This window comes from Dermacentor silvarum, chromosome 3, assembly GCF_013339745.2.
Source record: "Dermacentor silvarum isolate Dsil-2018 chromosome 3, BIME_Dsil_1.4, whole genome shotgun sequence".
Classification (NCBI taxonomy): domain Eukaryota; kingdom Metazoa; phylum Arthropoda; class Arachnida; order Ixodida; family Ixodidae; genus Dermacentor; species Dermacentor silvarum.
In genome coordinates, this window is record NC_051156.1 from 167,386,129 (window position 1) to 167,411,958 (window position 25,830).

Genomic DNA, 25,830 nt, shown 5'->3' on the forward strand with positions numbered 1-25,830 from the left:
GTTTTGCATACGTGCAGTGCTTGAAAATTGTTCTTTTGGTTATAGTGCGGTACCGCTTATAGTGCAGATATTCGCGACTCCGGCGACTTACGCTATAAGCGGTCTACACTGTATGGATAAAAGGACAATATGGATCAGCCGGCGATAAACCTATGTACAATGCCAGCTTGTTTAAACATCATTAAAAAAATACTGGCACTTAATTACAGTAGAACCTCATTCCTATGTTTTAGAAAAAAAAAATTGCACTGATTGGGAATACGTACAACCCGAGGTCACTAAAAAAAAAAATCACCAGCCCTTCCCCTGTCGAGAAAATGGGGGTATGCGAAGCTTGTCGAGTGTGTATCTGACCTTCCTGGTGATTTTCTTTCTTTCTCTCGTTCTCTCTTTTTCTCCCTCTCTCTCTCTCTCTTATCTCTCTCTCTTTTTGTCCCTGGTATGTGTCATTGAGCTTGGACCCTTTTTTGCACTACCACTAGGATCGGCCCACTTTTCAGCGTGACACCACCACCACTGCCGACACTTGTGAGCCTATAAAGCTCTGCTGAAAAATTCGGCAGACTCAACTGTAGTTGACATCCACGTAATGCAAAGCCTTGCGTGAATCGTTGCCGCATGAGATGCCCACGCACGCCAGGCGGGCCTGAGACGTGCATTGTTGTTTTTGTGGCTTCGGCAAGCTTACGTTTGCGCTCCTCGAACGCGACCTAAGTCAGCAGCTTCTTCAGGTGGGTCACTTTGGCAGGAAGGTTTGACATCCTCACTCGCCCATTTGATGAGAATCACTGCAGCAGGAGACGCCGACGCGGCTCGAGCAGGTGCAGCCCGAGCAACCTGAGGAGCGCTTTGTCGTCTTCCTATTGCGTATTGTTTTAAGACAGCCACAAGAAACCAAAACGAAACTGAGCTAGTGGGCAACGCCGAGGATGCCAGCAAAGCAAGACATGACATTCACTTTGTGTCGCCTCTAGAAGGGAATGGCAGCGTTTGGGTTATCATCTAAAAGCGTGCAGTACGCTTGCAATGGCACTACGCTACCCATGCTGTGAAACAGTTGATGATGCTTATCACAATAGGGCTTTCTGGTGATAGCTGTGAATGTGTTGTGCGATGACCCGCACGAAGATGTGTTGGTACTTGAAGAGAAAACAGTGTGTGTGCCAGCATTTTCACATGAGACATGCGAGCGAGTACTGTGGGGAAGCTGGCATGGCGGGCGCCTATTGCTCTTGATCGCACGTGCCCCATGCCTTTTCTCATTCACATGGGATTCAGTGGCTGGAAAATGTATCATACGATCGCAGTTTGGCGATGTACTGAACATGCAGGAACATATTAAACAGCAAAAAATAAGCGTAACAGTATTGTATCATTTTTTTTTGTTCTCGATAGCGAATGTTGATGCCGGGAAATCATACGAAACGGGATCCTATCAGTGAGGTTCTACTGTAATATCTTAAACTTTTCTTCCATGAAGAACTGTCAATTCTTCAAAAGCGCAACAAATAGTTGATAGCACCATCTTCCAAAGGAAACAGTCCAACAAAACGCTTGCCAAGTGCAGCATAGCTTCGGGGATAAAGCAGGCCACAACTTACACCACAGGAGTAGGTGGTGGCGGTCATCTGGCAAAACAAAGTACTACTAGCTGCCTGCAAACTATCTGCAAATGAGAGTGCTGCGGCCCTGCGACTAGAAAAAAAGTCTGGCGCCCTCACCGTAAGCGTGCTGGTAGGCGGCCGCCTGCACGTAAAGCACGTACAGGGGCCGTGCCAGGTACTGGGCATTGGCGTGCTCCCCCTGGCGAGCCTGCAGCGGTAGGCCCAGGTCAGCCTGCAGGGGCTGTGCTGCCTCCAGCACCGCCTGCAGCGTAGGCTGGATGCCGGACAGGCACTCGCGCTTGCGCTCAATCTCGTGCTCGTACTGTTCGCGCATCGACTCCAGACCCCGCAGCTTCTGGGCAAGCCTGGGCAAGTGAGGGCATGTGCCTGTCAACTGCTGCTCAAGTGCAGCACTTCACATCAGTAAAGTGTCACCACCACATTCAGACCCACACTATGAACAATGCGTTCTCCCTAGAGAGGGAGCCGTATCATTGGGTAAACGCAAGAGCTCAACATGGATAAAAGTATTGTGGTCAGCTACTTGATGCTAGTGCGGAAGAAAGATAAGGAAAGGAAGAGAATGATGATGATTATGATGCGGTGAGCGCTTGTATGCGTGTATGCTACAGGCTCTCCTTAGAGTTACACATCGAGGTTGTCCTTTAGTAAAATAATACCTACAATGGCCTTCTTGATTGATGAGCACCGTAAGCCATGGACACAACACTTTCAGATGCCTAGTTCTCAGTCTATGCCAGAGAGACATTCGCTGAATGTCTTAAAGAGTACAGCATACGCATGCAGCATACAATGAATTGTCTCCATTACAGTGTACTGCTCACAACTCAGGCTGCCTGCACAGCCAGTAAGATGGATATTGATTGTACTGAGTACAAAATGTAATTCATATGCCAAACTTCATGGTTTGTTACACTAAGCATGCTGAAAGTAAAGGGAGCTGAATTCCTGCACCTAGGCGCACTGTCATGCAGCCTAAAGGGAATTAGGATGCGCACTGCTCACTTGCACCTGTGCCGTTTTTGTTCTCACACAAGCACAAGCCCACATCTTAAGCTTTGCAAGGTTGCACAACAATGCACTTTAGTCGCCAAATCATGTTCCATTTAATTTTGGCACCAGTACTATAATACAATGTAAAAATATTCTCCCAAGCATAACCTACACACTTGGGCAGCGTTTGCTCTACATAAATTTGTAGTTAGCGGTGTGTTTTGTTTTCTATCTTTTTTAGCCCTTTTTCTAAACTCTCGAGCACTGTAAACGTCTGCATGCCCTTCCCTTCTGTTTTCATTTCACCCTTTTTTTTTTGCAGCATATTTTCTGGCCTTTCATAAAGCCTTTTTTGTAGCCTGCACTTATTACATGTACTGTTCACATGGGTGCTGTTTGCAAACTTAGCATGCTTAAGAGTCACAAGCCTTCAGGTGCACCTAAAGAAACAATTCGGAAAATATATAAGGTCAATCTGGTCTTGTACTGTAATGTTTATAGAGTATCAGATTTGTGACATTTACTGAAAGCATAGGGCCTGTGTACGAGTAAATGAAGCAGAAAAAAAAACAATACAAAAATAAGGAGAAAGACAGATAGACTGTGTCACCAGTTTGATAAGGCATTATAGATCATGACAAAATCTGGCTGAGACTAATTAACATTTAGTAACAATAAGGAGTGTAGTGCACAAAAAATTGAACAAATCTAAATCTAACAACTCTCATACAATTATTTTTCATAAAAGCAACCAACAATTTGTGAAAGTATTGCAAAATGTGTTATGGCACCTTTATAAACCCATCCTTCCATCGAAGCATCAAATTACAATCCATGGGGAGCCACATGACATGTAACCTGAGTCTCAGACCCTTGCTTTAAGGCAGTGACTATAAAATCGTCCACCTCTGCACCATGCCAGACTCACTCTTTTCTTTGTACAAGCTCCCATTGAAGCCTTGCCAGGGTCAGTTGATGTGGGTCTCCATCAGTCAGGTCCTGGAAACCACAGTGATCAGATTAATGCATTTCGCACAGCACTTATACAAAACAACACTCAGTAGCGACTTTGGACGGGCAACTTGCCAAGCATACATTCACAACACACATAGCGCAAGCGGGGGCTGTGTTTTGATTCCAATGTCCGAGGAGTGCTGTCTGACCAATGCAGCGGCAGTGACAAGTGCCCATTCACAATGCATGACAAAGAAGCGCAAGCTCACTAAAAGCGCACTCTCTTACCCAGCTTGTCACCGCCATTTGTTAACAGCACTTTCCTTGTACTGACAAGTTGTGTAAGTGGCTATCAAAAGCATTAGCAGCATCAAATGCTTCATAATGGCACAAAACATCTGAATGCAATTAATTTTACAAAGGATTATGGCTTGCCAGCAAGCAAAACAACTCTATAATTGTTTTCGTGGTCATAGCTGCTAGATGAATGCAAGGAGTCTGCTTTCGGAAGATCCTTTCCGTTGCACAAGCATGGTGTTAAAAACCACGGTGCAGTTAGCCAATCTCAGAGGCTGTAAGGTACCTCTCAGAATCCTTTGACAAGATTGTTCATCGCTTTGCATTGCATTCTTTTTTTTTCTGACCCGGAGGCAAAGACAAATTTGCTAAATAAATGAAATGGCAGTGCTTGCCCTCACCTTCTTGAGAACCTCTGCTGGTGCCTCCCTGCGGAACTCCTCTACTGGTACCAGATCGATCTCCTCATCCCTGGACCTTCAAAAGCAGACAGGCAAAACTTCGGTTCTCAGACATATCATGATGCCACACAAACAGTCACATTTTGTACAAAGCTTAACAAGTAGAAAAAAGTGCTCTTTAAAAAAATATGAAGCAGCATACATATGTAGTAAGTATGCCGGCAATAGAAGACATAGAGACAACATTCAGTGAGAGATGTAGACCACAGTGCAACATTTTCACCAAAAACCAGCGCTCAGTGGACACTATTTTGGACATGCAGCTAACGCACGTGCCAAAGTTTCTTGAATCAAAAAGAAAAACCAGTACAGCACAAATGTTACTGTTGCAGTAAAACAGAAGATACAATTTCATCTAGACGGGCAACTCCATGACTTGTGTCATAAGGCATGAGCGCTGCTTGCATGTGCCTTTTACATGTGATCATAGTCAGATAACATAATAACATATAAGCTCATGCGAGTAAGTATAGTTTGTTACAGCAATAACTCAAGTAAAGATGTGCTCTTATTTTTGCCAAAAGACATTTCTCAAGTGCAGGAGAAACTAGGATTTAGAAAGGAAACAAGCGGCACAAATGACAAGGACATAGATACAGTCGCAGGAAGTAAGCCAACGCCCCTTTAGTGCACAGTCCTCAACAATTCAGATGTATTAATTGGCCCGCTTTGCTGCCGCACTTTTTGCACCATCCGCGAGAGCAGGGCAATCACTGGTAGGCGAAATGCAGTTACAATGCGTCCCAAATGTTTTCGTTTTCCTCATATATCGCAATGCATCAGCTCGGTGTCCCCAGCACCTACCAGTGGCGCAAAAAGTGCCAGCCTCCGCGCGAGCCAATTATCGCACTTGAATCGCTGATCGCTGTGCATTCTGTCACAATGCACTCCAGTCCTTGCTGTTTCGTGCCATTTCTTTACCTTCGACATGAATTTCCAACTAGCTCAAAACAAGATTTTGCTTGGATTTAGAACTGCTTAGCTAACATTGACTGACACGACATGCAAGATGACTAGCGAAAATCCTTTTACTGCCTTGGCAATGGTTCACACATTACTGTAAACAGTGCTGCAAGAATGCTTGTGGTGTACTTTTAGCCTTAAGGGACAGGTGAAAAACTGAAGGATTGTATATTGACCGTCACTTCCCTGCTCTGTTAAAGAGACACAAAAGAGAAATAATTAAATCAAGCCACGTGGCAGATTAGTGCTCCAAGGTGTACAAATAGTACATACATTCACTTCGTGAGCTAGGAAACGAAGTTAGCATAAGACACGATTGATGATGCCACTGACAGTATGCTAGCAGAGCCCATTTTGTAACATGATCTTATAATTCTTAACTTTTAGTCAACTAGTGAGACTGCATTTCAGTTCAAGAATTGCATTTCAGTTCAAGATAGATAAACGATACATGTTTTTTATTCTGCACAACTAAATACTGCTACCCTTTAGTACCTTCTGTTGGGGCCATCAGTGGGAAGGAGCGTTATGCCCTCTATGCGGAGATCTCTGACTCAGAGGAGGCAGTAGCACCTGACAGACCATGGCCTCCGAGATCACTAAAGCAGCTGTATAACAGGCCCCTTTTGCCGCAAGTCAAATTGAATAGCAGAATTATCATGTGGCCCCTCTAGTTGCAACTTTTTCTGTAGGTAAGTGATGTCTTGGCTATGGTTTCTAGATGAGTAATCAGCATTCTATTGGTACATTCGACTGGTTCCTACAGTGCTCTAATTCAGCTTGCAGCAATGCGGAGCCCGAGAAAGCCTGCTAGCTGCTCCCAGAGCTAGCCACACGATAGAGTTTCTGTCAAATCTCGGTTGTGCTCCCAGGTTGAAGGTGGGAGCGCTTGCTAGAGTGCTCCGAACTAGAACGCAGCACTCTGAATGAACCAGGCGAATGTGTTCTAAGTGCTCAGTTTCGACCAGCCGAATGTAAACCTGCACCACGAGAGCACTCAAAAGTGACCAGTCAAAAGTAGCACAGGATTCAAAACTTGCCTTTAGGGTTGCTTTAACTACAGACAATGCAATAACGTCATGACCAAATCTCCTCGATGCCCCTATGATAGGAATATGTAAACTTTCGTTGCAGATTTGCAAATACGACAGACGACAGATTGTCAGCATGCAGCTTAAAACTAAATTACCGACAATTAATCATCAGATACAAACAAATGTAGCTGGATGCAAGGTGACAAGTACATTTCATCAGAGATTTCATCAGAGTTGTACCACATTAGTGGTACAACTGCAACATGCGAGGCCTGCTAAAGTTGCAGAAACAGTTTGTTATAAAAGCAAGCTGTCTTCTACTGCCAGTCACTAGGCCACAATGGTATATTGAGAAACACCTTCAAAATACACGACACTATATGTATACCGGATGCGCAAGCTGCACGAGGTGTTTCAGAACACAGCTTCGGCTCAACAAAAGCACCAAATGTTGGGAAGATTTGTGAATGCGTACAATGACGTGGGCGCCCATGAGGAGAGACAAAGGAAAGCATGCAATCTCACTGCTTCCACAAAATACACCAATCAAGTTTTGTAGAGCTCCCCTCTGTCTTCAGAATCCGCTTTAATCTCCTCCATTGAGTGGAGACCAAAAAGCAAGAGCTTTATGTAACTACAAATGATGACAGGAATAATTTATGGCAGTTCCACTTTGAGACTTGACCAAAAAAAAAAGATTTTTTATTTTTGAAGGTGCCCCCCAGCAGCATGCAATTGCATACTACCTAGATGCCCAAGAAATATTTGCAGCAGAAATGGTAGCATTAACACAAAGGTGCGTTCTACCTCTGCGTTGCTGGTTGAATTCTACATCTTTTCTTACAATGAGAAATGACCAAAATTGAGTCAATACTGCTAGCCATTTTTGCTGTTCCAAGGAAACCATGACCAAATAAATGACCCAAGATTGTCATCATGCGGCTTAAAACTAAATTAACGACAATTAATCATCAGATACAAACAAATGTAGCTGGATGCAAGGTGACAAGTACATTTCATCAAAGATTTCATCAGAGTTGTACCACATTAGCGGTGCAACTGCAACATGCGAGGCCTGCTAAAGTTGCAGAAACAGTTTGTTATAAAAGCAAGCTGTCTTCTACTGACAGTCACTAGGCCACAATGGTATATTGAGAAACACCTTCAAAATACACTACACTATATGTATACCGGATGCACAAGCTGCACGAAGTGTTTCAGAACACAGCATCGAACCACCATGGACAATAACATTCTCATTCTGTCTGCCTAGCCGCCTAACTTTGTCTCACTGTCACCTATGCGGCACATTTATTCCAGGCTATCAGTTTCCGATCAGACACAAAACCTAAAGCTGTACGCTATCCTAGTCGGCTTACACGCAGAGCACAACTTTGAGATGGCCGCCTACTTGAAGTTTATGCTGAATTATCACCTGTGACAAACAAATAAGCGCTGCCATTAGTCAGACGCCATTCAGGCAGTTGAGTTTCTCCAGCAGACGGAGGCCCCGGCGAGCGAGGACCATGAAACGCTAATTATGGCAATTGCAGAGCAGCATAAAGTGGCAGGTTCAGCAGCCAAGCGTTCTGTGCACGATGCCATCAGGTGCCTCTCACAAGAAGCAATGGATTTGCTTGTGTGAACAAGGTCTCTGTGAGCCAAGAGTGGCTGGCTGTGAACTTCTGCAGCCCAGTCACCCTCACTGTGGCATCCTAGTTCTCAATACCTGCTGCGCTGCTATGTATGGTTAGCGTCACTGAGAGAGACACTGACAAACATCCACACCATGCTCAAAACTTATTAAAGGCTGCTATTGTGGAACCAATGCCCAGCATTAACCTGCACTATCTGATCTGAGCATGCAGCTGTAATCGAAGTCAAATTTAGGCAATAATTGACGCTCGTGATGATTTTACTTAACAGTCTCAGAAAACAATGGTAAGAGAAACAATATATAACAATTTTGGAAAGAACATGTTGATTCCTGTCTGAAATATTGTTGCTATTGAAAGGCAGCAGCGCCACTGTTGTCTCGATGCCTTTATTCGGCTGAGCCACGCGCTGAACGAAGCTGGCGCTCACAGTGACGATGATTATATACAGGTGAAGAAGATGAAGGATGAATATTGTGCTCACACTATTCATAAAGTTGTCATTATGTTCTCAAATACCACCCAGTACATAATTCAGGCTGCCACAAGCTCTACACCACATATTGAGTGGAGCTAGGAAGAATCTGAAACCCGGAATGCATGCCTCACCTGAATTCCATGCACTTGGTGACCTCTTTCTGCAGATGCATCACCTCGTATGTCAGGTTCTGAAGCTGGAGGTGGAAGTTGTCCACTTTCTGCTTCTTCTGCAATTGAGAAGAGCAGCAGCAGCTTTGTTGGGTAAAAACTTGCAAAAGAATGATATGTTTATTATTCTTAAAATTTCATAATGTGAGAGAAAGTACCAAAGACAGGTGTGGGAAACTGCAGAAGTAAAGAAAAGAAGGCGAGTTGGCACACATAAACCTTGAAAGACAACGTCAAGATGAAGCAAGAGTTTGAGAGAAACAGAACATGCAATGATCTAACAAAGAAGGCTTCATTTACAATGACGCATACATATATATCTGAGATAATAGCATATACTAAAAAACTAAGCAGGGTTCGTACAGAACATTTGACTCAAAATTCAAGGATTTCAAGGTTGCCAAAGGCCTAAATTCAAGTGGGGGAAAACAAACATTAAATTTGTACACATACACTGAGAAGTAGTGAAATTTTCTTCTTCACTGGGATTTCTTGAAGCTAAGCAGCTGCTGAGTTGGACACACACCCCAAGCTCCTTTTCAGGTCTTTTCAAAGTTGACTTTACTTCAACCAGAGATTACCTGTGTTAAAGCTATACCGCTGAAGCTTACTTTCCACCAGGCATTTCTAGAGCACACAGCTCTAAAATGGAGCCATGACGGCTGCGGCATGAACTGACTAGCATAACAACATGGTGGCATGGTTTGGTCGCTTCGTCTGGCTTTGTCTAGCTCCAAAATGGCAGCAGTGATTTAAACAGGCCTGTCGTGGATGCCTGTGGACATAACTGTAACACTCTCAAAAGAAAATATCTAGGATTGTTTCCCGATAGACAGTGTCCATGGCATAGCCCCTCTGCAGAGTTTGCTTCCTTGAATGTTCGAAAGTAGCCCACAACTCCAGTTTTCAAGGAATTCAAGGAGCAAATTTTATTTTCAAGAGTTCTAAGGGCCCTTGAATATTTTCTTTTTTCTAAATTCAAGGGTTTTCAAATAAGGTGTACGAGCTCTGGCAAAGGTGTTCCTGTTTCTTTTTAAAATGCTGGGAACTGCCTCTGAAAGGGGCACAGTGCCTGCCTGCCTGTCTCCCTCAAAAAGAAAGGGACAGGTAGGGTGCACGAAAGGAAGCCTGGAAGATCACAAAATGCAGGAAGAGAAAAAACAAAGCAGCCATGTGTTTACTGAAGATGCTGGAAAAGCATTGAAGCAGGCGCCTCGAGCTTGCTGACACAGGTTGAAGGAATGCTTCAAAAATGCACTGTAATACTGCTTGAACAAACTTAATAAAGAACACACTATGACAGTCAGGATACTCAAGAAGGAATTATAACACAGCAGTGCAAGGAAAACACACTCTCAGAACACAGCACAGCTTGGATGCCTCGGAAGTACTCTTCAAAAAGAAGCAATACTTTGATACTGGCACAGAATTGCAAGCAATATATGAGATCAGCTGCCACTGATAGTCTGTTGCCTTGTTTCTTCTACTTTCCCCTCATTGTGCATCTAACCAACATCGTGATATATTTAATCATTTCACAATTATTTTCCACGAAATGATATTCTCATTTTACAGAAGCCACATAATGCCTACAGGAGGACTAGGGGGAAGGACTCTTACTCGGAGCATGTGCGCCGAGCCTTGCAAGCCCCAGAGCACTTTTTTAAACATACTGGAATGTATTTATTATGGCTGGAAGCTCAATAGCCAGTGCATATGTAAAGAGCAGGACTATGCCACAGTTGTGCCAATATCTAAAAAAAAATGTGATGCAGAATATACTGTCAAAACCCATTGGTTGTGACAGTATGTCACATCCAGCCCAACATGCACAACCAACCTCCTTACACAACCAACCTCCTTACCCAACTTGCAGTTCACTATGAACCACACAGGAATTCGAAAAGCCGGGACACCTTCCTCATTATCAAGTGTCTCCATGGAAACATCATATCAGTTGCAAATTGTGTGCAAAGCCACCCTACACATAGTACAACACTAAAGGCCAATGTGAAGTCAAGCTAGAGCGATAGATTAGCATCCCAGAGATGCCAAACAGTTACTTTTAAGGAGAACAGAGTTTTCGTAAGTGACAAAGTCAACCTCAGATTACAAAAATTTACTTACATTGTTTGTGAACGTAAAAGAAAACACGATTTGGCCAAAATTTACCCAACTTTATTGTGAAAGAAGTCACCCACAGAAGAAGAGCTACATCTTTACACTGTTTTGTTTGTGCTATCCTTTTTTTTTTTTTTTTTCAGCAGTGCGAAGCTCTCTCTGTGCTGACCACTGACTCAAAGCAAGTAGAAGTACCCAGCAAACCGTGACCTCTGAGACTGCCAGTGCTGCTAAGTACAAGACCAAATACACGGAAAGTACTTGGAATTGTGGAAAAATTGTATGGCCCTTTCAGTTCCAATTTTTTCTGTGACTGGGTCATCTAATTTTGTAATCAATCAATCAATCAACCGAAACTTCGCAAGAAACAAACATAATGAAGTTTCCATAAATGCACTGTAGCAATCTATACTGATTCAAATTTTGTCTTTAGCAAGTCCACCTAAGAGAGCCTTTAACTCTACATCAGTATCAAGGCATTCAAACAAGAATAGCTTTACATTACCACAGGCTTAACAGAACGCACACGACCACAAATGAGTAAGCCCGGTTTTACACTGCCTTGGCACTGTTCACAACTACTTCACCCTGTCTAGTTCAATGGTCATACAAAGGTCACGCAGTGTGTGCAAGCTCATCACTGCCAATTTAAACACTATTCAAGAACGTTAAGAAGCGCTCTCTGAGAAGGAGTGACCAGTATAAAAATTGCCTGCCATAACTGCAACTAAGCTACTCTGACTAGCAATGACACTCTTTCTTTGGCCAGCCAAATGTGGAATAGAAAGTAACTCTAACAAGGATATATAAATTATGACACTGTCAGCCCAGCTGATCATATCCAAGAGAGAAATAGAGCACCTCATTGACAGCATCCTTTGCCACTTTGAGCCGATGCTTGTCCATGCGGTTGATCTTCTTCAGTCCCAGGAACAGCAAGGACGTCTCCACCCGAAGTTTTTCAATGTCAGCCTGGTCGAGTAAACATGAGCATGATCACACGAAGTGAACAGAAAAACAGAACGAAGAGATCTCAGAGGCGATGCCAGGGCACCCTCTCTGGATCGCAATGCCTTGGATTCTACATCAATTTCAGAGAGCAGTTGTGACGGCATTTTCTTGAGCTTCGGTATCAAAAATGCCTATTTTCGCAAGCTTTTCACGACTCATCCCCTTGAATTTGAACTGCAATGTTTAGCACTTTTTGAAACAAAGTCTTTACATGATAACCAATTTCATTGCAGCTGGCCTTTAACTTACATTCGAAGGCAGCATAGTGCATTTGCACTGATCAATAATTAGGCAGTGCCAAGCAAGCCCTGCCAAAATAGTACATATTAGCGGAAGCAGTAATACATTTTTGTATTTTATTCTTGCATTTTTCCGGCTTGCCAAGCATACGGTATTCTTAATTGCAGTGCCACTGTAATCCACACTTCCTCATTACTGTTCCTTTCAGACAAACAACAACTTTTCTTTATTGCTGCTCCTAAGCTAATTCAGCAAGTAAACAGTTAAGAAAGCACTGTACAGTGGTGCCTCGCCTAACGAACTTAATTTGTTCCATGGGTGGGTTTGTTCTACAAGATGTTCATTCTGTGGGACACATTTTGACATCGTTTCTTATGGGAAACCCATTAATTTGTCCGTGGATCTTAGTTGATCATGCAAAAACAAAAAAAAATATATATATATATATATATATATATATATATATATATATATATACAACACAATAGAAACGATTTGTCAATGTATTTACCAAGGAAAATGATGTTTGAGATCTAGAGAGAGGTTGTGGAGAACAGAAAAAAGGTAACTATTTACAATAATGTTTACAATAATGTTTACACCCATCACAGTTCTCAACTCAGTTTGAGTAGCTCTGCTTCAGTTAGATTAGGAAAAAAGACAGTGCTGTGAAGAACTTTTCTGTCTCTGTCCTGGCATTTTAAGATCCAGGAAAGAACTGATCTAAAGTCACCTGCCTAGTTTTTTTTTTTTTTCTTTAGCACATCTCTGAAGAACAGACACGAGCAACACAAGAGAGAGGCTAGGCAAGAAAGAATGGTGGCTCAGGAAATGCGCAGGCATGCCTATGCACAGATGCATCCTAGTTGGTCCAGAGAAGCCGGGTTCCCTCTGTGAAATATTCCCTGAGCGAGGCACCACTGTAGTGTCAAGGTGTTGCACTCATACCACGGATCTCCGCTGCAGCTTCATTTCCAGGATCTTCCTCATGTTCGCCTGAATCTCACCACAGGTCCTCCGGAAGAGAGTCTCGTCATCCTGCGGATCACGTGTCTTTGCTTCTTCCTCCTCTATTTGGAAGTAGTCCATGTGGAGATTCTGCAGAAAAAGAGGGGCCCCCACAAGTGGTGTCAGTGCACTGTTCATGCAGGTCACGCAGTGTGTTGAACAGCAAATCCAGTATATGCAATTTTATTTCCACGGGATGGCGTACATACTCACTCGGCATTCACTCACTCGAATTCGCTCGACCGATTTCACAGACATAGGATAGTGTACGAGTAAGTGAAAAAAGGCATGATTGGACGTGGGTATAAATGAGAATGAGTGCCAGTGAGTTTAAGTGGACAGGAATACAAAGAGGAGTGCTGGTTAATGCGCAGCCAGTGTGAGTTGGTGTGAGTACAAACGTAAGTGCTGATCAGTGTCAGTTCACACGGGGATGAGCTTTAGTGGGTGCTGGTATGAGTGAATGAAAAAAAGTAAGAATGTGAGTGAGTGCCAATGAGTGTGAACACACATTGTCTGTGCTATACATCCATCCCCTTCCTCTATTTATGGTCTCCTCATGTTGATGCCACAAGTGTGTGACAGTACAACCTGCTGGATTTGTTATGCTAATAAAAACTGTAATAAAACCATGTTTTTATTGGCTACAATGCAGCTGCCATGCGGCATCAACTCATCCAGAGAAAAAAAAAATGCTTCGCAGCGAACTAAAACTTTGGTTTGTCTTTAGTGTGTACCTTATGTGCGAGGTTTGCCCCTGCTAGAATAAATATGCTTCAGGCAAGCTCAGTATATAAACAACTATACTGGAATAGAGGACTGCACTGTCTTGCAAGTTCATGATGGAACTAAGCGTGTGGTCGCGTAGCGTCAGAAGCCAATGCTGCACACCGACACAGAAGCGCCAATGTGAAAGGCTGGCGCTCTAGTGCAACTGAGTTGTGGGACACTTTAAGAACCATTACATCTTTTCAAGATGGACATGCTGTCTACCTATAGTACCACTAGAGATGTACTGGTTAACGGTTCTGCTCTCTACGAAATCACTCAATGAAACAACAAACGGTACCTAATTATCCTCGCCGTGACAAATGTATGCCTTCAAGTCCATCCCTGTTTTAATAAAGCAAATAGTTTCCTAAAGCGTTTAGTCATTCGCTTACATTGATAATCATTACGGATGGTTTTTGCAATGTTTTCCCCTTAACTAATATTTCCCATGTTATCACCCTGATATACACTTTATATGACCCGATTGTCCCTGTGTTGAAAGTACTCCATACTCGCGGACCACTTTCTGTGGCTATGAAGGGGAAGCTACAGGCGCGTGGCTGCTGCACATGTCTTACCGCGCCAAGTAGCCCGACAGCGTTTGACAGTGCTTTTGATTGCTCGGAACAGACGCTGAATCGACGCAGCTTCCATGAGCGAAGGTTTCGCGTCTGCCCAGACGCGGAAGGGAAAAGCCGCAAAATAAGTAAGCTTTTACACTCAGTGATGTGTTCTGTCTTATTTAACTGTTGCTAGTAAAGTGTTTTCTCTTCCCCAGCCTAAACTCACGTGGATTAAAAAGCGGGAGTCTTTTCAGAAGCGCTCTGACTTGTGCACGCTTTGCCTCCGTAGCTTTCCCTTCATAGCCACATAGAGTTCTGCGCGAGTATAGCCTTCATCACCATCGGACGCACACACTTAGGAGTGATGTGTGTAGCACGCAAGCCACGGTACGAGACAAGCTGCTAAATATCCCGGACCAACACTCTTGCTGCATATTAGATACAGAATGGTGGCCTCGACAAACGTCCCTACATCACTTGAACGTGCACGCTATAGAATAGCCTCCAGGAGATGCACTCCGAGACCGCAGTCACACATTATAGGCTGTTGCTGCCCGTCATAAGCGGCGCGGCCCTCGTTCTGGATATCATAGCTACCCTTAGAAATTATTGGGTTTTAACAGAAGCATGTCTGTGGTACAATAAAAGGAGCGATTTCAATGCGCAACCTCTAACACCGGCATTACTGATTGTAAAACGAAAGTGGTAATTTCAGCGGTGAGAGGAATGCAGCAACCGTAAACTCTGCTACGAGACCCGAACTCACCGGCCCCGAGCTGGAGTTGGAGACATCGTTAGCGGTCTTGGACCGCTTCACCTTCTTGTCGCGGCTCATGATTGGCACCGATCGAACAGCTATGCACAAGTGATACGCGCGAGTTACCAGCACATTTCGCAAAATGTCAGCGAGTATAATCAAAGTTGTCAAGCTCAACACAGCCGACGCGAATACATGCGCGTCGCCATGAAAACGTGATGTCGCTTACCAAAGCGCTGTCCAAGCGCGCGGGAGGCGCGGCAAGGTTTGGGCGTATGGGCGCGAGCTCAGGCGCGCCAGGTAAAGATCGTACTACAAGCACGGCCACACGATAAAAAGGCACACTGAGGCCCTGGTACAAGCGCAACTTTCGTGCCCTGTAAAAAATCTACATTGGCAACGCTTTTTCAAAACGAACCTCTTTTAAGCGAAGCTTTCTTTGCCTCTTCCTTTGCTACTGCTGCTGCTCTTGCTGTCTGGCACACGGGCCACGGCATCGGGGCAGCTGCGTAACACCCCTCTAAAGCAGGTCAACTGTAGCGCTGGAAGTGATTTTATTACCAGCAGTGCCTTTTGCGGGGCAATTCAAATTCTCAAAATTTTCGAATAAATGAATCGCGATTAATCAGTATATATATAAACTGGATTTTTCAATGGGCCAAGAGTATTTAGAAAAATGAGAAGCGCAACTTCGCGGTTATCTTAGGTTTATTTACCCAACAGTTTCGGTCCGTGGACCGACCTTTTTCAGGGGACATACGCTCATATATATATATATATATATATATATATATATATATATATATATACATACATACATACATGAGCGTATGTGAGTGTGCGTCAAGGCAAAAATTCAGGCAAAATCAAGGCGAAAATTCAAGGATATTCCAGGACTTTCCAGGACCTGTCACAGGTTTTTCAAGGACTCAAAGCGGCATCTAAAGTCAGGTTTCTTTACTCTAACATTTCCAAAAATGACTAGTTTTATGGCACTTACCATAAATAAATGTATATCACAATTATAATAAAAATGTCTAGCCTTGATAACTTCTCAAGATCACAACACAAAATGAACGCTTACAACAGGGGCTGAGAAAGTTCACCAAAATTTGTAATAACATTCAGCCTAGGGTTCAGCATAGGTTCAGCATAAAAAGAAATAAATGTATTCACTACAATCCCAATGATGTTAATAATGTCTAGACTTGGTCACTTTGCAAGTTCACAACAATACCAAAAGAAAAGTTCACAAAACACAATGAATGCTCCCAACAGCTACTCCGACTTCTCAGTTATAACTGGGCAAGTTTGACAAACATTTCCAAACCATTCAGTGTATTCTTGCTACACATTCATTATATTATAATAAATAGATGTATATTGCAATTTTGTAAAGCATGTCTTGTCTTGATCATTTCTCAAGTCCGCAATATTAAAAGTTAACACAACGAACACTCACAACAGCTGCTCAGGCTTCTGCAGTATTAGCTGGGTTAGTTCATCAAATATTTGCAAAACATTCAGCATACCGTATTTTCCGGTGTATAAGACGCGCTTTTTTTTTCTAAATTTTTCGTCAGTGCGTCTTATAGGGTGTATGCACTTGACGTCATCCGCAAGGAGCGCTACCGTCATCCGCGGTTGCCACCATGTTGGCGGTCGCCGTCCTTATAGGTTACAGTGTACTAGAATACCTTAGTATTCTAGTACACTCTACTTAGGCGGCCCAGGCGTAGGCGCTGGCAGTAGCGCGACGGACGATTCAGCGGAAGGTTGCACTTCAGGATTTATAGTGAATTGGTGTGTTCGGTGACTACAATGCACTTAAGTGCATACGCACGCGGTTCAGATAAACCTGAGCGATTGCGCTACGAAGAAAAAGTGCGCTTGTGCGACGGCCGGCGCCTTCCCACTTGAGCTTAAAGACGCTGAACTTCAGCGCGATGTCGGGCTGCTGCATCGCGTGGATTTCACCGACATCAAAACCTACCTTGTGCACGTAACAAGTTTTGTGTCGCGCGAACATCTAAAATCATACAAATTCATGGAAGGCCATAATTATTTGACGAGCGGCTGGGTGTAGCAGCCGTTCGTCAAATTGTTGTTGTCGGAAAGGTGAGCGAAAAGGTGAGCGAAAGGCGGCTCACCGTCGCACGCTTTCACTCGCACGTACAACATAACGCGCGCAGGGACGATGTTATCGTCTTTGGACTTTATACGCGACAAGCACAACGGCAGAAATACGCCTGAAGTAGAAATATATGGCACCCATGATGATAGGCTTGCGCGTGACTCACGTTCACGGAGCAAAACATCACTGTAACTTTTCTAAATCGCTTACAGAAAGAACAGGTGCGTCTTATACACCGGTGCGACTTATATACTTTTTTTTTTCGGGAAAACTGACGTTTTGAGGGGGCTGCGTCTTATACAAAGGTGCGAATTATAGACTGGAAAATACGGTAATGTTATTGCACTTATATTATGATAAATAATATTTTAACAAAACCTCCATCCAAAGGCACTGAGAATCAGTGGTAAAGTTGCTCTTCACTATAGCTCTCTTTAGCTTCACCTCGCGCGCAAGTGAAAGTGAGACAAGGCAGACCGACGGGCGAGGAGTGAAACGAACGATAGGGTGAGGAAAGCAGCGTAAACACTGCCAGCCTCAAGCCAGCACCAAAGCGCGGCACGGGTCTCTCGCTCCGTTCGCGTTTTGACGCGGTGAAGCCTTTTATTTTTTTTCTCTACAGTTCTGCAAAACGGAACCATGTGAGCTCGCGCCGGCGTATTGTTTCTGAAATAGGGATTTTGTCAGATCGACGCCGATTTACAACAGAAAGGAGGTCGCAATGTCAATATCAGAGTGCAGTGCTCACGAAATTCAAGAATTTTCAAGGAATAAAAAAAAAATTCCAGCACTTTCAAGGGCCTTGAAAACGCACTTTTCAATTTCAAGGGTTTTCAAGGATTTCAAGGACCTGTACGCATCCTGCCGCCGCCCGATGAGGAACCCCCCTACACATAAGGGAGACTTCAGGCCCCGCATCGGGGGGTAATGACGATGATGACAGGTGGTGTTTAATGGCGCAAGGGACAGGTCTGCCTAAAGAGCGCCATACAAGGGGTTCTCACTTCAGTGGCGTTCCAAGTGTTTCTCGAGTGGGGGCCGGGGGGCAAGCCGACAGCCCTCTGACCATGTATGTATGTATGTATGTATGTATGTATGTATGTATGTATGTATGTATGTATGTATGTATGTATGTATGTATGTGTGTATGTATGTATGTATGTATGTATCAGAAATGAGACAATGATATGAAATACAAATATAAAAAAATGAATGGCACAATAGAGGCTCTTCGTCAGGGCAGTTTGAAACTGCCCTGACGAAAAGAGTTCCACTCTCAACACTGTTGGTATAACTAAGTTCGTTTTCGTTATTTCGTTTACCATAACGCCTCCATTGTACCATCATTTCTCTCTCTCTCTCTCTATATATATATATATATATATATATATATATATATATATATATATATATAATGTATCTCTGAATATCCCACGAAATACACAAGCAGCTATTTGATGTCTAAAAGATGTCTTGAACGGATAATTCAAAAGTCTAATAGCTGTCCTGGTCAAGACATTTTCTAGCAGTGGACGTCTACAGGTACTTCAGTAAGCCCTGCTAACGGTACGCTAAAAAGTTGGCTAATAAACATCTCGACAAGACACTTCAAGAATTGCATTAGACGTTCCCAGAATTCTGTAATAATGGCTTTGTAAACATTATGCAGGCTTTTATAAAACATCTTGACAAGAACAAGTTAAGAATTTTATTAGACGTTCCCAGAATTCTGTTATAAATTATAACAGAATTTTGGGGACGTCTAACAAAATTCTTAAGCTATAAAAGCCTGCATATTGTTTCCGAAGTCATAACGTATAATGACTTCAGAAACAATATGCAGGCTTTTATAGCTGTATTTAAAGCAACATTTATAGACTGCCAATCTACAGTGACGTGATAAGCAAAATTATTGGCCACTTCTTCCGCATACCATGCATCCGTATGCTAGCTTTATAGTACACATGTTACTACATAGAACTGAAAATTAAATTGAAGCATTACATTATATTATTTTAAAAACATGCATAACATTTTTAACATATATAAAATGTGCAATACACATACAAAGCAAACGAGCATAACAACATGCAGAAAAAAATTACCCGACCTTGTGAGAAAGTGGCTTTACTAATAAATTAAAGGACATGTACAATTATTTTACAAATTTTTAATACAGTAGAAAAGGCGACCACAGAAAATAAGACGTAGCTGCAGTAACCAGAGCAATCCAGGTCCCTTCCCTCTTGGATACCACTGGCTGCCCACAGAAGTTCGCTCTGTAATACAACAGTGAAGAAAAAAGTGAGTAAGCCACACTTGATTTACAATAAAGATGTGCGATTCGGTATTTCAAATAGCAACATATGTGCCGTTGTTTTACCTCGGTCACATTTACTTTATAAATTCAAGCAATACTTTCAAAATCTTATGCTGTACGACGACGTTCAGAATTATGTTGCAGATATGATATAAAAAAGCTACTGTAGAGTGAAATTAAACTGGCAAATGGTTTGATCCACACACGACTTGCAGTAGGTCATTAGCAGTTAGATGGTTTGCAAACAAATATCTTACAAGAGTATGCTACTTTTATTTAAGTAGTGGTGTTACTGAGTTGTAGCAACAGGCACGGCCGCTCGATGAAAAACACACGGTGCGGCCTGCCGCGTGGAGCGGATACTGCGTGGCGCGCCTAGTTCTCCGGGCTGCCGCCGCGGCGCCACCAGTAGGGGAGCCTCTGGGGAGACCGAAAGCGAGAGCGCCGGAATTATTGCGGCGCATCGCGGCTTGACAGCGCAGCTGCTATGCGCTTGTTAGTTTTTAAAGGGTTACAATAAACTTGCTATAGCGTTAACTATATTGGTAATCGTCTTACCGAATGTGCGTCGGCGATGCTTCAACCTAAATATAGCAAGTATTAGTTTTATCTGAAGTGGTTGCTCGTGCGAGTTGCGATTTTTCGCGTCATGTTTTCTCTTTTGTTGCCGTTGCGCTGTTCACCCTCGATAATGTATGTTTCTGCTACGGTTACTTTTGCAACAGGAGAGTCGCTCATTGACAGGTGCGGTTGTATTACCGGAATGATTGTTGCTCACACCTTAGAAACAAAAGCATTGTGAACATCAGGGGAGTCATAATTGCTTTATTGCACGTGCGTGGATAAAGGATCACTGTGTTATTGGAATCACAGGCGCAGCACTTTCCTGGCCAGAGGTTCTTGAGCCAAGCGTACGAGACGCTCAACAGACATATTAACATTTCCTGCCCAGTTGGCAAGAAGCGCTCGTAAGAGTGAGACCAGTGAGACCCTTGAATTCGATGCACAGCCGCTCCTTTATCAACGAAGTGACGCCGATTTCACCTGTTGAATGGCCTACATATTCCTGGAGCGTTGAGCGACAAGGGAGCTTGAAGAGATTTCTGGACCTTGCATGCTCATAACCTTTGTTGGAGCATGCCTTCCAAATTACACATTCCCTTAGAATGACGTCACTGTAGTGGGGCTTCTTCGTCGAGAAACTGCGGACTTGGTTTCTAACGAACTCGGCAGTCTTGTCACGTTGCGCAGCACCACTGCGCACCTTCATAAAACAGGCAATGTCCGTGTTATTTTCATAAAACTGTGCGCGCTCCTCAGCCTCATCCACTTTTTCTTGAAGGGCCTGCAGTGCTCCTTTCATACGAGCGATCTTCGCTTGGAAGCAGCGCGTTTTTTTTTTTTTTTTGGACCTTCTTCTGTCAGTTTAACAAGGTCGAATGTAGTTTGACATGATGCATCTGAAAATGATGCAATTTCCACACACATTTCATTCCCTAGTTCGGAGTTGTTGGGCGTCGTGGCTTCAGTGCTGTCACTTGACGAGCCATTTTGGCTAATGACAGGCCTGCCTTTTGAAGCAGCATTGCCCGAGCACTCGGCACGCGACTGCGCATCATCGTATTCTATTTCCAAGCGTGGCCGCTTCTTCCTCGGAGCAGGCGTGCTCCTCATGCTCATGTAGCTTGGATAACCGGTGAACACTGTCGGCACAGCCGTTGGCAAAAGTATCCTCGGTCTTCTTGTAGTCCTGCTCCGTAAAATGCAAGGTGCAAACCAGGGACCTGTCATTCGGCTGCCATACTGTTCCTTTCTCACCGGGTCCTTCACGGGAAATGTTTCGCAGCCATGCTGCCCTGCGTTCTGCGTTACTGGGAAACTCGTGGTAGCGTATTTGCGGGTCCTTCGATGCATTCGTGGAACACAACGGCACACAACAGTTGCGCGGCATTTTGCCTAACGCATAAAATATCACACTTGCGCAATCTGTCTTGAGTGACACTCAGTGCGAGCGATTCATGTTGAGAAAAACAAGCACTATCTCGACCTACCCGCTGAACGCGCGCTCCTTCCCGCCCGCGCGTCGCGTGGAGCGCTCCCCTACTACTGGCGCCCTCCTAGCGAAATGCGGCGACAACTGTCAACTCCGCTTCCACGCTCTCGCTAGCTCTCGCCCATTGCCTGCGCCGCGACGCGGCAGGCCGCACCGTGTGTTTTTCATCGAGCGGCCGTGCAACAGGTGGGCTTAGCCTTACAATTAAGGCCGGCAACTGCTCCTTCCGAGTGTCTCTTACAATATCCCTGCGGTATTGTACCACATGTCAATAAAACCATTCTCTTCCTAAAGCGACCCTAAACACTGAACTAATCATAGGATGGCCTCACTATATTAAAGGACGTCGTCTCACGAATCTCATGCCGCAAAAAGTTTTCCAATCCTCCAACTATAAGTGAAGTTACCACACCAATGCAAGACTATTTTCCTGCCTGCTAGGGTGCTAGAAACCATAGGCGGAAAGTTTTCACTTTTCCGGGGGGGGGGGGGGGGGGGGGGGGGGCGACCAGCTTTCAGAAACCTACCCATATATATATATATATATATATATATATATATATATATATATATATATATATATATATACCCACTGCTAACAATTTTCTATTTCTAGCTTTATGGCGAAAGCAATTATATCCACACTTCAGGGAAATCGGTTGTCGTCGCCGGGATGTTCCGCATTAAATCCAGTAGCCATATACATGAGCGGCCCTGTGGGTGCGGGAAAAAGCACCTAACAGTGGGCCGAAAAGGATGGCGGCTTCATGGGCATTATTTCCCACGCGCTCAATATTCAGGTTAGTTGTAGGTCACGTAATCAAACGCGAATGGGAAGGAGAGCAGGCGTCTTCTCTAGCCCTGCCGTAGCTGTGAATGACTGTGCGCGGCTGAAGCTTATAGGGCCCGCGTGCCATATCTAATTGTTGCTAATCATTGGTGGGTGCAATGATAAAGGGCGACCAGGGATGGCTGCTAACTTCATGCGCGCTATCTTCCTTGCCGGGCTGTATTTCTGCGCCCCTAGTGTTGCAGACTTCAAAGACAGAGGTCATCGCAGATCACTCACAGAGGCTGTCAGTAGTGGACATAAATATAAGCAGATAATGATGATGAATCTAATTTTCAGAGTTGTGGTGAACCGTGCGGCTGTACGAACCGTTCGCCTCCGCTGCCGGCGTTCTTCACAATGCTTGCGTTGTGAAAGCGAGTGCTTGAGGTCATCCAGTGAGGTATTTACAGGCTTACATGGTCCGTGCTTACTATGTCCACTATTTCCACTATGCTTACTATTTTAATTTTAGGTGAATGTTTACTACAATTTATATAGCCGCTATAACTAACGTATAGACTCGTGTAAGGGCGACACTTTTCTATCGCGATTTTGACGAGCCTTTCATGGGACTGGGCCATTTCACCTCATTTTTCCAACTACGAGTATGAAATCCGCCGTAAACCTCCGCGATCGCCGCCTCGCGACATCCAGTAGCGACGCGCGAAAGTACGCTGCGCGCAACAATTCGCTGTTGAGCCCGATCAGAATCAGCGCTCGGAACGCGATTGCTTCTCGGTTGGATGCCTTTTTTTTAATATTGGCTGTCAAAATGGGGGTGCGGCCCTTACACGGGTGCGATCCTTACACGGATTTACACGGTAAGAATCTTCCTTCGTGTAATTGTGTTCTACTTCGCTATCACTAATACTACCTTGCCTTCCCGGCCAAACTGCACTCTTTTTTATTTTTTTAGTACTTTGAGTCCACATATAAGCGCTGCTGCGCATGACTTCTAGTCTTCTATTTATTCTGATTTTGAGTGAATCCGGCTTGGGATCATTTCGGTTACTAAGTGAATTCTATATACAAGGTGATTCAGCGAACAGTTTCCAAAATTTTTAAAGGTGGCCTGCGGCAGATAGTACAATTCTAGTTCATGAGCTCGTCTACTTGAAGAGGCGGGCATTACTTGGACAAAAAATTGAAATGCATAATCGACTAATGAACAAAATTAACCAAGTAAGTTTTTAGCTAACTACCTTAAAGCCCATGTTGCAATTTACAAATTCTAGCCGGGGAGTGCGGATCCACTTTGAATTAAATCTCAGGCTGACACCAGTGTCGAGACATTAATTCTCTAACTTTGCGGAGAAATACATTGGCGTGCCAGTCACTTTCACAACAAAACGTCGTTTTATGCATAAAAGCACAAAAGTATGAAAACAACAAATTATAGGATTTTACGTGTCAAAACCACGATCTGATTATGAGGCACGCCGTAGTGGAGGACTCTTGGAATAATTTAGACCACCTGGGGTTCTTTAACGTGCACCTAAATCTAAGTATACGGGTGTTCTAGCATTTCGCCCCATCGAAAAGCAGCCGCCGTGGCCGTGATTTGATCCCGCGACCTCATGCTTAGCAGTCCAACACCATAGCCACTAAACAAACACGGCGTGTAAGCGCAAAAGTAACTGGAACGCCAATGCATTTCTCCGCAATGTTCGGCAATTAATATCTTGAAACTGGTGCCATCCTGAGAATTAGTTCCTAGTGCATCCGCCTTGCGAATTCCACGGCTAGAATTTGTAAAATGCAACACGGGCCATAAGTTAATATGTTTAAAACCTAATTGGTGATTTTCTAATTAGTCGATTATGCATTGCAATTTTTTGTGCAAGTAATGTCCACCTCTTCGAGTAGACTAGCTCATGAACTAGAATTGTGCTATCTGCCACAGGCAACCTTTAAAATTTTTTTGAAAGTGTTTGCTGAAACACCCCGTATCTGCTGAAAGATCGCTGAACGCTGAAACAACGCTGAAACATCGCCTCTGCATGCAAGAGGCGATGTTTCCATCCTTAATGCGTAAATGTTGTAAATAGTTAGAAGAGCTTTTTGTTTTCTTTTTTTTTTGTCGCCCGTCGTTAGCATTGCATACTGGAAAGAGAATCAATATTGAGACACATATCACTCAAGTGCTTTTCACACGCCGTTGATTTTGCCGAAGGGGTCACTGAAGTCTGCAGGTTTTTTTGTTTTTTTTCAGGGTCAAAAAAGCACGCAAAGTAATTTGAAGTGAGGTGAACATACATCAACATATTGATTCTCTAGGTATAGGCTATCCATTTAGTTGACTACCTCCTTCTCTTTAAAAAATATAATAAACTTTGTCCTGTGTATATATTTAAATATATTGTGTCTGTGCATGGTGTTCTCAGCGGAAATTAAAAAAAAAAAACAAATCTTGAAGTGATGAAACACGGATGAGGTAGCCGCCGCTGGTGCTTCTAATGCGCTTGTCCTCCTATTGTCAGGAGTTGCCGAAATAAAGCGAAAGTATAACTTAAAAGCCGTGCACGTCCACGCCAACAATGGTGCCGTAAGCTTTTAGCCACAACAAAAGTGAAAATGTGGAGGCAACGCAAGAGAATCCTCAAATTATGTGGGCAACAGAACTCCGGTAATGACATTTTAGGGGCGGGGGGGCTAGGCTACAGATCTCCGGGGGGGGGGGGGGGGCGGAGCTCATCCCCCCCGGGAAAATTCCGGAGGGGGCTCGAGACCCCCCCCCCTCCCCCGTAGTCGGCGCCTATGCTGGAAACTACACAGAGGAGAAGCCAAGAGAGCCAAGTCCCGGTATACTACGCAATGCAGCACGCTGCTGCCACCTTAAAGGCCACACGCAGCTAGAATTTCTGTAATCATTCAACCGATTATGTGAAACTCCGGCTTTACCTCCCAGATCACAAAAGAACGTTCTGCTACATACCGTGCTTGCAAATATATTTGAGTCTAAACTTCGCGCCAGCACGGGCCCGCCAAAACAAAAGTGGCGTGCAAGTTGTAGCAGGTAAACGTATACGTACCGTAAGGAACTGCACCGTATCTGCAGGCGCTGGTCAAGGCTTGAACGTGAGCAAAAGACTTGGGAAGAGAAGCATGAGCACTGGCGAGCGAACGCTTGCGAGTATGAGCACGGCCCTTTGAATCGCTCACGGAAACTTCAGCGCGCCCCCCTGGTGCGGTCCAAGACACGTGGTCCAAGAGCAGATAGCAGTTCGCTCAAACGGAGCGCACGTTTGCGACTGCGCGCGGCCAGATTTGTTGGTGACGATAGCTGGTATCGCAATTCCGGCCGTCTTCTTCACCGCTTGTTCACGCAAAGGGAAAGGAAGGCACGGCTCTGATAAGGACGCTGAACGGGCGCGCGCGTGTGTGCCCGGG

At 44.1% G+C, this 25,830-nt stretch overlaps 1 protein-coding gene across 6 annotated transcripts in view; it reads right to left on the reverse strand.

Annotated features, from left to right (window-relative positions):
- The window catches only part of LOC119446011 (THO complex subunit 5 homolog), a 78,876-nt gene extending 53,267 nt beyond the window's left edge, over window positions 1–25,609 (reverse strand). For 3 of the 6 annotated variants that reach the window (XM_049663814.1, XM_049663813.1, XM_049663815.1), the window contains exons 1-7: window positions 15,111–15,328; window positions 12,951–13,100; window positions 11,613–11,723; window positions 8,592–8,689; window positions 4,271–4,346; window positions 3,547–3,617; window positions 1,722–1,969 (exon numbers count right to left, since the gene is read on the reverse strand). In XM_049663814.1, the coding sequence (XP_049519771.1) occupies window positions 1,722–1,969; window positions 3,547–3,617; window positions 4,271–4,346; window positions 8,592–8,689; window positions 11,613–11,723; window positions 12,951–13,100; window positions 15,111–15,179 (823 nt within the window). In that variant the 5' untranslated portion in view covers window positions 15,180–15,328. Of the gene's footprint in view, window positions 1–1,721; window positions 1,970–3,546; window positions 3,618–4,270; window positions 4,347–8,591; window positions 8,690–11,612; window positions 11,724–12,950; window positions 13,101–15,110; window positions 15,330–25,472 lie in introns of those variants that run through there. The other 3 variants (XM_049663816.1, XM_037710317.2, XM_049663817.1) reach the window with 2 other exon arrangements.
- Between the last annotated feature and the right edge of the window lie 221 nt (window positions 25,610–25,830).